Source organism: Leptodactylus fuscus, chromosome 6 (assembly GCF_031893055.1).
Source record: "Leptodactylus fuscus isolate aLepFus1 chromosome 6, aLepFus1.hap2, whole genome shotgun sequence".
Classification (NCBI taxonomy): Eukaryota; Metazoa; Chordata; class Amphibia; order Anura; family Leptodactylidae; genus Leptodactylus; species Leptodactylus fuscus.
This window is the reverse complement of record NC_134270.1, coordinates 113,405,791-113,420,502: the sequence shown is the minus strand read 5'-3', so window position 1 is coordinate 113,420,502 and position 14,712 is coordinate 113,405,791. Positions and strand designations below refer to the sequence as shown.

General features: G+C 41.5%; 1 protein-coding gene across 1 annotated transcript in view; it reads right to left on the bottom strand.

Moving 5' to 3' along the window:
• JPH2 (junctophilin 2) overlaps nt 1–14,712 on the bottom strand; it is a 67,017-nt gene that overhangs the window by 49,293 nt on the left and 3,012 nt on the right. Inside the window, exon 2 of the mRNA XM_075277079.1 lies at nt 11,111–11,891. Coding sequence (XP_075133180.1) covers nt 11,111–11,891 — 781 coding nt within the window. The remainder of the gene's footprint in view (nt 1–11,110; nt 11,892–14,712) is intronic.

Here is a 14,712-nt window from a genome sequence, read left to right as displayed (position 1 = left end):
TGGGAGTACGGACTCCGTATCTGTGGACTCATCCTCATCCCCTAATAACACCGCCAAAGGAAAATTATCTGTCCCTTGAGCGGTTGCTTCATACCCTGAAGACATCCTGTTATCTGAAACAGACACTTTTACATCAGAAGGTGACAATTTATCCCATAATTCCCAAAATAACGGAAAATCCTGCCCTAATATTGTTTCATAGAGCAAGTTTTTAACCACGCCCACTTTATGGGTGACACTCCCACACACAGTCTCTATGTGTACTTGGGTTACTGGATAGTTCTTTGTGTCCCCATGTATGCACACAACTCCCATGACTTGCCCTGGGTCACACAACACAGGGAACAGTTCATCTCTGACCAGAGTTACCAGACTCCCTGAGTCAAGTAGTGCAATGACTTTGGTGCCATTAATTGTAAGCTGACACCTTTGGGGTCTGTCCAGGTCAGCGGTTATGGCGCTGCATACTGGGTGGGCAAACATGGAGCAGCATCGCGCCATATTACAATCCATAGGTTCTGATTTCTCAGGACAATGTGCCCAGGAGCATGACACCTCCAGCATACTATTGGGCGAGGCTGTGCTTTGGCACTTGCTCCTACCTCTTCCAGCTTCTGGTATGCAGGGAATGGCCTCTGTTCCTCGGCCGACTGATTCCATCTTTTACTGGCCCCGGGGTTCCTCAAGGAAGTTTTTTCCCCCTAGTGGGGTGTACAACAAAGTTTTCAGCAGTAGTATACCTCTCAACCAACTCCACTAGGCTGTCTGCGTTGTCTGGACTTCCCCGGATAACCCAGCGCTGTAATGGAGCAGGGAGAGCCCTTACATAGCGATCCATTGCGACTCTCTCCACCATCTGTTCTGAGGTAAGTGTCTCAGGAAGTAGCCACTTTCGGATCAGGTGGAACAGGTCATACATCTGGGACCGCGGCGGTTTTTCTAGAGAGAAGGACCACTGCTGCACCCGCTGCGCTTGGACTGCCACACTGACTCCTAAACGGGCAAGTATCTCGGCTTTCAACTTGCTGTAGTCCTTAGAGTCTTCTACAGACAAATCAAAATATGCCTTTTGCGGCTCGCCAGTCAGGTAGGGAGCCAGTACCTCCGCCCACTGCTCCTTAGGTAGCTTTTCTCTGTCTGCAGTGCGTTCAAAAATAGTCAGATAGGCCTCCACATTGTCCTCAGCAGTCATTTTTTGTAATGAGGCATGTACCTTTTCCCGAACATCACTCACAGGAGTGGCTACAGGTACATTTGTCTGCGCTGCCACCATTTTTAGGAGAGTTGCCATTTGCTCCATCAGCAAGCGATTGGTCTCCTGCTGTTGCACAGCAGAGCACACCAACTGCTGGACCAGCTCCTCCATAGCTCTGGTATAGTCCTTTGGGCAATGTGGCGGTCTCCACCCAAGACATACACAGCTGAAACTGCCAATTTCAATGGTTTGTTGCGCCAAACAACGACACTTGCCTGCCCGCGTCCTCCACCATATGTAAAAGCGGGTGCTTGGGGCTGGTTGTCAGGCAAGTAAAATACACGTGAAGCTTGGTCTTCAGGTTCAACGGATGTTCGGTTTATTAGGAGCAAATTCACAAAGTTCAACATAAACAGCTTTCTTCAGCAACAAAGGAAAAGAAAAGGCTTACTTCAGCCACAAGGCAATGCAGTCCATAAACTTAGCAGGCTGGCCCTTCTGGTTCTCCTCAGCTATACTGGGTTTGGGTCCTCAGCTCTCAACAGCAGCAGCAACAATGAAAGACAGAGACACACCCAACTGTGGGACAGGGTTTAAGGCTCCCACTGCTGCTATTACCAAACCCTGGGATAGAGCATCGGGCCCGGGTCTACCAACAAACCCCAAAACCTGGACATGGATTCGTCCCTCACCAGGTGGAGAGGAGCCATCTCAGTGGGATATATCTCCCCTCCACAACCATTCCCACTGCCTGCCTACAATATATATATATATATATATATATATATATATATATATATATATACTTATGTGTGCTAGTACTTGCTCTTGCTTTTTCCTGATTGTGCAGTTCTGTTTAGTGAGCATAGCAGACATATACTATTCTATACTCTGCACCCAGTGACCTCTGTCTTCAGAAATCTATATTTGACCAGTGAAGAGCCTGCATATGTCTCAATCAATCAATGCTGTATACTAGGTTAAAGGGAATATAATCTGAATATAATGGTTTTTGATAATTTATCCTATGCAATAAAATATATTCAGTAGCAGTAGTAACCTGTAGCTTATAGTTGTTGCAAAACTACAACTCCCAGCATGCCCCAGATGGTGAGAGTGTAAAGAACTGATTGAATATGAGTCACGTGTGCACAGACATATCCGGGTGAAATCAAGGACTGTCTTTTCAGAATAACGGCGAGGTGAATTTGTAAAACTCAAAATGCAGCCTCCTTTTTACAAAATGTATCTAAGTTGAGTTGCTATGGGTTGTCACTGACCCAGTTATAATTGCAATAATGCCTATGTTATCTTATTGTATCGACATTTACCTTGCATGACTGTGGAACACCAGTGTTAAGTTTACTGCATTGCTAATTTCTCTATAATGTTGGTAAATGCCATTATTGAAGTGTCAGGTAATGTATATACAGTCATTGCCATAAGTGCTGGCACCCCTGAACGTTTTGTAGAGAATAAAATATTTCTCCCAGAAAATTAGTGTAATTACACATGTTTTGTTATATACATGTTTATTTCCTTTGTGTGTATTAAAAAAATCTAAAAAAAAGGCAAATTGACAATGACCCCAAAGCATATTTCAAACAGGACCCAGAAATGGATGGAAACAAAGCACTGAAGAGTTCTGACGTGGCCAGCAATGAATCCGGATGTAAATCCCATTGAACACCTGTGGAGAGATCTTAAAATTGCTGTTGGGAGAAGAGAAGGCGCCCTTCAAGAGGTGTAAGAAGCTTGTTGATGGGTATAGGAAGCGATTGATTTCAATCAAATATTAATTTGAGGATACTAGTAATTTTTTCCAGCCCATTTTTGGAGTTTTGCATGACATTATATCATTTTTGGCTTTTTTTTTCTCTGTTGTTTGAGTTGTTCCAATTTACACAAAGGAAATAAACATGTGTGTAACAAAACGTGTAATTGCAATTATTTTCTGGCAGAAATATTTCATTTTCTGAAAAAATTTTAGGGGTGCCAACACTTACGGTCATTACTGTAGATATATGTATACAGTGAGCTGTGACACCACACATATATTTCATTGAATCATTCAACCATTTTAATCTTGTAACTGTTTACTAGATATTGGTGTGCACAACAGATGTAATGTGAAACGCAATATATAGTATGGAAAACGCACTGTGTATGGATTTTTTTGTATGGCACAAGCTGCAATGCTGAGCACTTCACAAAGTGGACGTAAAGTGTTATGTCTTACAAAGATCACAACTAAAGGACTGACTTCATAACTTACTGTATACTGTACTTACAGTGTAATAAGGTTCATTTTGTCTGATGGATTTTTGCCAGATTTAACCTTAACTGGACAGGACATTTTCTTCTTCCATAGGAGGAGAAGAGAATGTATTGTGGAGTGATTTTGTTAGATGTAACAATGTAAGAATAGTCTCAATTTCTCAGTCAGACGATGGCCATTTTTTTTCCTGCTCACTTTTTGGAAAAAGTGTGTGTGATAGAGACTGTGATGGGAAGTTTTGGACAGACCTCAAAGCTATGACTGGGACCAATGAGCCTTCAGCGTTGCCCAACATCCTTTAGGAATCTGCACCCCAAAGCTTTTGCAATTGCAGGTATATTTGTGTTTTGTGTAAGAGAAAAAGTGTACATTTTTATAGGAGACTGGCTAAAACCAGACAAACACTGAATAACCCCCAGGGTGAACCATCACCAAGCCCCAGCTTCAGTCTTGCAGATAACAATATTGTACCTCTACCCTATGGAAGATTGTTGTTTATTGTTCATCAGAATTACTCCACGTCCACCATGAGCTTTTGCATAGTTCATCCTTGTCTCTGGAGTCCTAAATCCTGCACTAACATCAAGGGCACTCCAACCTCCATCAGGTTCAGGGAAGCTTACTATAGGGAGTGCCCTAGGGAATACTACCACCACTATCTATACTGCAGGCCTTGCATCGTTCCCCCTCATTGCACCATCCCCAGTAGAGTACTGGAGGACTTACTGCAGCTATTGTGAGACCAACAGTGACTAACAGCTACTACAAACCTCCCAGCCCTCCTCTACTAGATTGTAAGAGTCATTTCTGTGACATTAGATAGCAGTATGGGAGAGGAACATTTGGCAATTGGTGTACTGCTTCGGGGATATGTTAGCTTTGAGCAGGGGCAGCACACTAAAGCACCCACAATTGTTGTGGACTTGGGAAGCAACACGTCAAGGAGAACTGAACACTCAGCTTGTTACAATATAAACCCTTGATGTAAGTAGCACATCTGTACATACAGTCCTATGAAAAAGTTTGGCCACCCCTATTAATCTTAATCATTTTTTGTTCTAAATATTTTGGTGTTTATAACAGCCATTTCAGTTTGATATATCTAATAACTGATGGACACAGTAATATTTCAGGATTGAAATGAGGTTTATTGTACTAACAGAAAATGTGCAATATGCATTAAACCAAAATTTGACCGGTGCAAAAGTATGGGCACCCTTATCATTTTATTGATTTGAATTCCCCTAACTACTTTTTACTGACTTACTGAAGCACAAAATTGGTTTTGTAACCTCAGTGAGCTTTGAACTTCATAGCCAGATGTATCCAATCATAACAAAAGGTATTTAAGGTGGCCAATTGCAAGTTGATCTCCTATTTGAATCTCCTCTGAAGAGTGGCATCATGGGCTACTCAAAACAACTCTCAAATGATCTGAAAACAAAGATTGTTCAACATAGTTGTTCAGGGGAAGGATACAAAAAGTTGTCTCAGAGATTTAACCTGTCAGTTTCCACTGTGAGGAACATAGTAAGGAAATGGAAGACCACAGGGACAGTTCTTGTTAAGCCCAGAAGTGGCAGGCCAAGAAAAATATCAGAAAGGCAGAGAAGAAGAATGGTGAGAACAGTCAAGGACAATCCACAGACCACCTCCAAAGAGCTGCAGCATCATCTTGCTGCAGATGGTGTCACTGTGCATCGGTCAACTATACAGCGCACTTTGCACAAATAGAAGCTGTATGGGAGAGTGATGAGAAAGAAGCCGTTTCTGCACGTACGCCACAAATAGAGTTGCCTGAGGTATGAAAAAGCACATTTGGACAAGGCAGCTTCATTTTGGAAACAAAAATTGAGTTGTTTGGTTATAAAAAAAGGCATTATGCATGGCGTCCAAAAAGAAACAGCATTCCAAGAAAAACACTTGCTACCCACTGTAAAATTTGGTGGAGGTTCCATCATGCTTTGGGGCTGTGTGGCCAATGCCGGCATCGGGAATCTTGTTAAAGTTGAGAGTCGCATGGATTCCACTCAGTATCAGCAGATTCTTGAGAATAATGTTCAAGAATCAGTGACGAAGTTGAAGTTACGCCGGGATGGATATTTCAGCAATACAATGATCCAAAACACCGCTCCAAATCCTCAGGCATTCATGCAGAGGAACAATTACAATGTTCTGGAATGGCCATCCCAGTCCCCAGACCTGAATATCATTGAACATCTGTGGGATGATTTGAAGCGGGCTGTCCATGCTCGGCGACCATCTAACTTAACTGAACTTGAATTGTTTGTCCAAAATACCTTTATCCAGGATCCAGGAACTTATTAAAAGCTACAGGAAGTGACTAGAGGCTGTTATCTTTGCAAAAGGAGGATCTACTAAATATTAATGTCACTTTTCTGTTGAGGTGCCCATACTTTTGCACCGGTCAAATTTTGGTTTAATGCATATTGCACATTTTCTGTTAGTACAATAAACCTCATTTCAATCCTGAAATATTACTGTGTCCATCAGTTATTAGATATATCAAACTGAAATGGCTGTTATAAACACCAAAATATTTAGAACTAAAAATGATTAAGATTAATAGGGGTGCCCAAACTTTTTCATAGGACTGTATATACCACACTGCAAGAGTTATGACAATGTCAGGAGTGAGCTGAGTGTAGGATTGTGAGTACCATTACTGCAGTGACCACAAAGGAGACTCCAGAAGAAATACTGCAATGCTGCCTGTTCTTACTACTGCCACTGAGATGGTAACTTCAGGATAGGTATTATGTTATTCTACACTGGGATTGTGGTCTACATACCATAGTGAGATATCTTGCCATTTGATACCCTTTATATTGTGCCCTCTCATATGTGGCTATTGCCATATATGACAGTGTCTGTAACCAAAAGCCAGTTGCCTCCTTGTGAGTAAAACCTGTTACAGTTACCACCTGTGTATGCTAGCTTCATTCCTTCATCTTTTCATGGAGAATCCAGTTATACTAAAAAGATTCTAGTAAGGTCTAAACCCTTACACATGAGTACAGCCACAACATCCGTCTTTTCACAAATGCGTAGCACTGTCTTTTTAATAGTACAGTTGTCAATGGTCACAATTCACAATGACAATGGTGGCCCTCTGCAAGAAATGTATCTCTTTCAGACTATATTTCCTTCATACAGGGGCAATGGTGAGAAGAAGGTTCAGCAGAGCATCCATAAGACCTGGTCTACCTTAGAGCTACTAATTTTTCGGCAACCAGTCGTTCCTGACCAGTTACGAGAAACACTTGCCTCAGCTCTTTATCGATTTAGCTTTGGCCACAGCTAGAACACGGAACCTTTAATTAAACCAATTACAGAGCTTAAAATATAAGTTTGATATATTGAAGGTATGGCTCGGGCCTAGCGCACCTAACAAGAGCCTGCTGGAGGTTGCAGTTTTGCAACAGTTGGAAATCTACAGCATAGAAGCTGCTGGTGTAGGAGATGATCATTCCCCAGGAATATGGGCTCTGGAAGAGCATAATGGAATGGTGGAAGGTAAACAATGGTCTGAATAACCACAATAAAGCAGAGACATACACCTATTGTATAAGCATGATGAATCCAAGTGGGAGAATAATACAGTTAGAGTCTATTTTACAAGGCGCAAACGTGATCTGTTCTTTTTCAGCCGGTGGAACACTCTGTTTTGTTCTTTCTGTGGAACAAGTGTTGCCGCCAAATAATCCCACTAAGGAAACTTCTGACAGAGAAAGTCTTAGAAGTTAAAATAAATAACTTTTCTTGTGCCCGACCTGATACATCATCAGATGTCCTTAGCAGCCCCGCAATCATAAGACATTTGCTGAAAAGTTCTACAGAACACAGGTATGAATGTCCTCTATTACATGGGCGCTGTTTTTTGACAGGTTTATGGAAGTCTTCACTATCCACATCTATCAGCATCTTCATACCAAGTGTGCACTTGACCAGCAGCCACATTCTACACATAGATTTCCTGATCTCCAATTACTTTGATTTTCAAGAGGGTCTTGAGGGTCCACCTGTTTTGTTTTTAGATTTTCCAGACTGAGGGCTCATTCTCCGGGCCAGATAAGAAGGGGTACTATGTCTCAGGACTGGGCCAATTTTCTTGGTTCATTTTTTTGTTTGGGTTATTGAAATAATTGTAGCTTCTTTTTTTGGTGATACATAGAGCTTTATTATGTTATTTTTATTTTTACATATTTTTTCTTCATTTTTTTATCTGGGACAATGTACGGTAAATAAAAAAGGATGGGAAAAGTGTCTGTTTATCACGTTTCACTTTTTTTAATAGTACATATAGTATTCCCTATCTGTTATGGTAATTTTTATGTAACTGACACATAGTGTTGTGTTGCCAGGAGAGGGGCTACAATTTGTCTTTTTATTTGTTTTTACATTGTGCCCCCCATAAGGTCATAATAAACATCTGGGGGACATATTAACATTGCTTTTTGGGGTGCAATTTTCCCCTGTAACTGGAATTTATATATTTAATCCCAGTTGCAAGAGGAATGCAGACCCGACCTGCAGAGCTGATCTGGGTCCTCTAGATCCCATTGGCTTCTAAGGTTCCTAGCCCATGGCAGATGTTGTGACCACCGGGCCATAGGAGAGCTGCATCATGGCAGCTCCCATAGCTGTGTACACAGCGATCGGAAAGGCAGGGATGGTAATAAACCAGTCCTTCCTTCCCTTAGGAGGTCTGACTGTTGTAACAGCTGACTCTCCATTTCTTCATCTTCACAATTGCGTAAAACTGCAAGTACGTAGGGGTACATACTTGCGGAGATGAAAGTGAATCGCCAAATGTATATGTTCAACGGGTGTTCTGGAACCAGTTAAGGAGACTGCCTTTGCTAGCCAACTTTCAGTGTACAGATACATACAGACCATAACTGTTCTGCTAAGGATTCTGCGAAAAGAATATCCAAATACGTTCTCCTTAGTAGCTCTCCCAGAGGAGTAACTTAAAGCACCTGAGCCCCATTGAAAAAATATGACAGAGTCTCCCAACCTACAATTTATAAGACTTCAGTGTTCTGATGCTACTGATACCCCTGCATACCCATTACCTATAACCTCCCTGAAAATAAAAGAATCTGTTATTTTTAATATAACAGATCCAACCATGTTGTGCTCAATGGTCAGCCACATACAAAAGAGAATAGATACACAATATGTTGAATAACACAGTATGCCATGGAGTTTGACAGAAGAACTAGCTGCCTTCATATGAAATTGAAGGCATATGAGGTACGGTATAGCATGAAAAACTGGTAAGGGTGCCATATTATAGCTCCATACAACATGGAGGTTGCACAGAATGATTACTCAGTTACTTATCTTTAACATTTTGCTTACAGTTTCATGTTATAATAGACTGGCGTCCAAGGGACCAGCATGAATCCAACCTATTGGATTTTCTTCATTGTAGGGGGTTAATAATCTATTATTCCATGCACCCTTCCTTAATTTTTTTCTTATTCGAACATCAACAGGATTTCACTACTATCGAGTATTAAACAATTTCCTTTTATAAAATGACCTATAAACTCTGATAGATGTTGCCATGTTGGATTCCAGCCAATAGCCCCAATAAACAAATGTGGCTTATTTTGCGGCAATTTGTATATTTCACCTCTACTAGCCTCTAACTCAATGGGTGCAAATCTGATTTTGGTGACCTCCAATATATTTTCTGGTTCCTAAATACACATGTTCATGGTGGCCCTGTGGTTAAGTTTAGATTTAAAAAAAATTTGGACTGAGCAATGCAAAACCTGCTTGAAATTTGTATGTTCATCCTATGTTTGCATGGTTTTCCATTGGGTACTCTGGTTTTCTCCCACATTCCAAAATCATTTGGGTATTTAACATTATATGAATTGGCCTTAGTATGTGCCTGTATTGGGAGAGGCTGAGCCCAGGCACTGTTACCATAGTAGATCCCAAAGATCCAACAGAAGACAACCCCACTTGAAGATGACCTTGGAATCAAATTATTGATACTAGGCCGAGGCAGTACTCCAGCAGGTAGCAGCCCCTATTTACTAACCGATCCCCACTCTTGCCCACTGCTGCCTTCACTTCCCCTTCAGCCCTTCAGGAGGCGCAGTGCAGCCCATATCACATCTCTGATGCTGAATAGCATCAGCATGTCTCTGACAGCAACATGATATTGAAGGCACAAGGCCCCCTGGAGAACTGAAGAGGAAGTGGAGGTGTCCGTGGGCTTAAGCAGGGATCAGTAAATAGGGCCACAGCAAGAGTATTTGTTGGGCAAAGCTCATGAGATTCAAACACGTCTGAAACAAAACTGCTGTTATTAAACTCTGGGGCCTCTTCAGACCCCAAAATCTAAACATCAAAGGCCCTGTCTATGCATAATGACCCTGGTGTGACTCACATGACTGTTGAGGTCCAATTACAGGCCACAGTGGTCTGTGACGTCATTGAAGATACCTGAAGACTGGCGCCAGAGGCCAGGAGAGATAAGTAAAAATGTTTTTTCATGTTTTATCACCTCCCCTGGGTTTCAAATCATTATATTCTGGTGTCTGAAGAGACTCCAGAGTATAAAAATGGTTTGTGGGTGATAAACCTGAAATTTTTGCAATATTTGCAACGAACACCACTGGGGACATTATACTGTGTAAAGGCCACTATGGGACATTATAGCTTGTGAAAGGGCCACTGTGGAACATTATACTGTGTCACAGGGCTACTATGGGTCATTAAACTATATTTAGGCCAGTGTGGGACATTATACGGTGTGAAGGGGCCACTATGGGACATTATACTATGCTAAGAGGTCAATATGTGCCATTATATTGTATAGCGGAGCCACTGTGGGTCATAATACTGTGTGAAGGGGCCAGTATGGCACAATATATTGTATGGAGGCCACTATGGGATGTTATACTGTGCTAAGGGGTCACTATGGGGCATTATATTGTATAGAGGGGTCACTATGGGGCATTATATTGTATAGAGGGACCACTGTGGGATATTATACTGTGTGGAATGGCCATTGTGGAACATTATAATTGGTGAAGGGGCCACAGTGTGACAATATACTGTGAGTACATAGGGAGTTATACTGTGTGGGAGACAGCTAAGGGAGTGTTTAACCTCGTGAGAACCAGGAAAAGGGGTGCTATGCCATGTGGGGGTGGGGTGGACCCAAGTCAAAAGTTTGAGATGGAGCCCCAGTCTTTGCTAGTTGCACCCCTGCTCCTACTAGTGTATATTTATATGCTTTGATTCTCAATCTATTACAACTTACTTGATAAAATATACTGTGTGTGCACTAACAGCAGCAAAGGTTATAATACAATTAAAAGTGGACATGCACAGATTCTTTATAGAAGGAGAGTTGTCAAGACACTGACAAAACATGATCATATTACTGTTTGGAAATGGTGGGGTTGTGACAACCACATGTGAGCAGGGTGGGGGACTATGGCAACCACGTATGAGCATGGTGAACCTCAAGCATGATGGATCTTAAAAATTGTTGACCTAGATGATGATGTATCTCAAGAATTATCAAAATCATTGTGTAGTCACACTTTAAATAGCTGGTGTTTGTTTCTTCTATGATAACTTACCTGGATGCAGCAATCTCAGATTTCTGTCGTGCTATGGCAGCTGCTCTTTGGGCTCCTTCTATACTTCTGTCTACTTTCTGTCTGATCTTTGCACTCTTTAGGGGAATCACTCTCTTCTTCATTCCTTTAATGAAAACATTGTTCCTATATTTTCCTTCTTCCTTTGTGCCATCTGGAAAGGTGGTACAACCATAGCCATGTCTTAGGTTGTCCAACCATTCACCCTCATACTTCAGCCCACTGGAACGCTCACTTATTCCAAAGCCAGATCTTTTGTCTTTCTTCCATTCACCCATGTAGACCTCAGTGGTAGTGGCATCAATGTCAGCCTCGACTGGTGGAAATTCTTCTGGTTCAGTTCCATCACCAAAACTAACTGTAGAAGTTGCATCACTAGCTCCAGAGCTCATACCGCTAACACTCTTCAAGAAGCTCAGTTTGCTCCTTTGGGATGAAAGTGATGTTTTAGAATCAGATTTCCTTAGCTTGCCTAATAGTGAACCTCTTCTGAAAAGACCTTTTTTTTGCTCCTTGAGAGCTTCAGCATCTGCATAGAGGGAAAGAGCAAAGCCACCTCTTGTAATAGTTGGAGATACTATATGATCTGGAGAGGCTGAAATGGCATCGTGTTGGGCCAGTGTTCCATTGCTGTGTTCACTGCGAAGGGAGGTCAGGGAGGTGCGCAAAGGATTTCGAACAACTGCAGCCATTCCATATGGGACACTTTGACGTACACCATAGCCCTCTCTGATTCCATTTGCAAACTGACCCTGGTAGGTTCCTGAAGACAAAGAGATAAAACCAAAAGAAGAACTTAACCTTTTTATCCTTTGATTCATATGATGGATAATCATTACGTCACATACCTATTCCATTATATTCAGTTGTCAAGATGCAATAGGTTAGCTGTCACATCTTAAAATAATATAAGAACACAGACACAGCTACTTTTGACCGAACATGTTATGCATTAAAGATCTTAGATTTTTATGTAACTTTTCATAATATTTAAAGGGGTTTATCATGATCGATTAATTGATGGCCTGTATGATTATAGTCCTACAACCACCACAGTGCTGCTCTCATCCATATGGCTCAGCACCATTTCCTTGAATAAGGCTGAATCAGACATTGCCAAAAGAACATGACTCCCATCCACCTGGTACTTAGACTCTCCCAAAGCTCATGTATATATGAGATGTCAATGCGTACTGGAAGTCCCCTTTAATGGTCTGTAATACTTGTGTGTTTCAATATGTATGTGTAATACCTAGTTCTGATAGCAGCACCAGCAGTGTTTGTAAAGAATGGTAGTTGTGGAGGCAGAAATAGTATTAGGATCAATAGTAGAAGTAAAGAGTGATAGCACTTGTAGTATTAGAAGTAGTGCATGTGGTGGTAGAAGTAATTTTAGTAGTGGTGGAGACAGTAGTAGTTGTAGTATAGTGTTAAGAAAGGTAGCAGTAGTATGGAAGTAATAGAAGTAGTATACACAGAAATTTCTGATGGCAACAATGTAACAATAATAGTTAATATTACAATTAATAATACTCACTCTCTTGTATCACCAGTGACACTAAAACACGTTTCTACACAATGAGCCATTCACAGCGCGTATCTGGACAGCATTTTTTGGACTTTATGAAATGGTTGCACTGACCATTATTGAAGTCCTGCCAATAAGTGTAAGCCTGGAGAACAGTCTCGCCTTCATGCTGCCCTCTGTATTATTCAAGCTGCCTTTCTTCAAAAATAACGCACCACTTATTCCTCAGTTTCTGAAGCTGGCCACAATTGTATAGAGAATTTTTCTAATATACACAAGGACCATTGTCCCAAATTTAGCTTAGGTCAGAAGTCCATCAGACATCAACATACTTTACTGGGGCTATCATTCCCAAGTAGCAGATGACCGTATTCATTGAATGATGCACTCCATACACTTAATATTACACATTATAAATATAAGGTGTCAGAACCAGGCTCAGTACTCCAGACATATCATATTCCCACGCCCCAACTGTAACACATTGCAGTAAAAATGATATCCTACAGGCCACCCAATATACCAATATATAATGCTGAACCAGCGTGTTTCTGGTCAACTGATCCCTTGAATAGTCTGAGCAGAGATCTGATATTTCTGTTGACTGATTGTAAAGCTTAGGGGAAAATATGTCCTATTTATAAGAAGAAGCGGGGAAATTCATTTTATTATAACTTATATTCATGTAATCGCCTGTATCTATCAGTATATGCCTAGCAGGTTTTCAATACATAGCTGTATAGTTGTCATGCAACTTCTATTTCAATTTATGCTGGGAGATGTAGTCTCAAAACAGCTCAATAACCAAAAGTTGAAGAGCAGTTCCTAAAAGGATAACAAATATAGATATGGCACAGCAGGGAGCACAATAATGAAAATTAATATGGCCTGCACGGTACAGTATGGTTATAGTAGATGCTAAGGTTACAGATGCACCAATGCCCTGGTGCTTCAGGTGGCTCACTGTCCCCAATCCCAACACCCCCCTCTCCCCCCCACACACACACACACAAGAGAGTATAACATATAATAATTTGTGGAAGGACTGTAATGTAATAGATTTTGCATTATAACCTATAGCCTCGAGTTACACAACTCTGGTTGATAGTTTGTGTCTGTGTTAGGGCCCCTGTGAGCATTTAATTCTATGTGGGGGGCCACTGTGAAGCATGTAATACTTTTTGGGGGCCCTGTGAGAATTTAATTCTGTGTGGGGACCACTGTGGAGCACGTAATACTGTTTGGGGGCCACTGTGGAGCATTTAATTCTGTGTGGGGGCCACTGTGGAGCACGTAATATTGTTTGGGGGCCACTGTGGAGCACATAATACTGTTGGGGGCCTCTATGGAGCAAGTAATACTATCAGGGGGCCACTATGGAGCCACTATGTAATAATGTCCCAGTATTGTTTACATGCCGGGTGCTGCACTGCTCACTCACTGTATTCTTGATAACTGCAGTTGTGGGTACTAAAGCTGTACCCCTTTCAAGTATCTGAGATATCGCTTCAGTACCCGTAACTGTGACTATCAAGAATTCACTATAGGAAGGGGGTAGGAAGCCCTGAAAAAAAGTTTACATCCAGGCCCACAAGACTTTAGTTACACCACTGGTCTATGTCCTGAGAAAGTTGTAAAACTCAATACCTGTTTGAAAGGAGCTCATAGCAAGTCACTAGTGCCATATTATTTGGCAACTGTATGTGTTGAAATGTGATCAGACAGGCCACTGGTATTATAACATTTGGTGACAGTAGTCTACAGTTACAAACTGCAACACACTACCACTAGTAATTGTCAATGCTAGTCTACAGAATGTGGCTGATGTGTCCTGCATGAAGAAGGAAGTACCATGAATGAGGTCTAGATCCCCACTAATCACTGGCAGAGGTAACAATGTGCTACTTACACTTCAGTCAGTGTCACGTACATGGCGAAGGCCAATATTGCATTACCACCCCACTGATTTCAGTGTGTGCACATTCAACTCCACTTGCAGATGCCTGCTCTTAAAATAACAAATGTTTAATGGGTGTGAGGAGCAAAGATGTCTCAC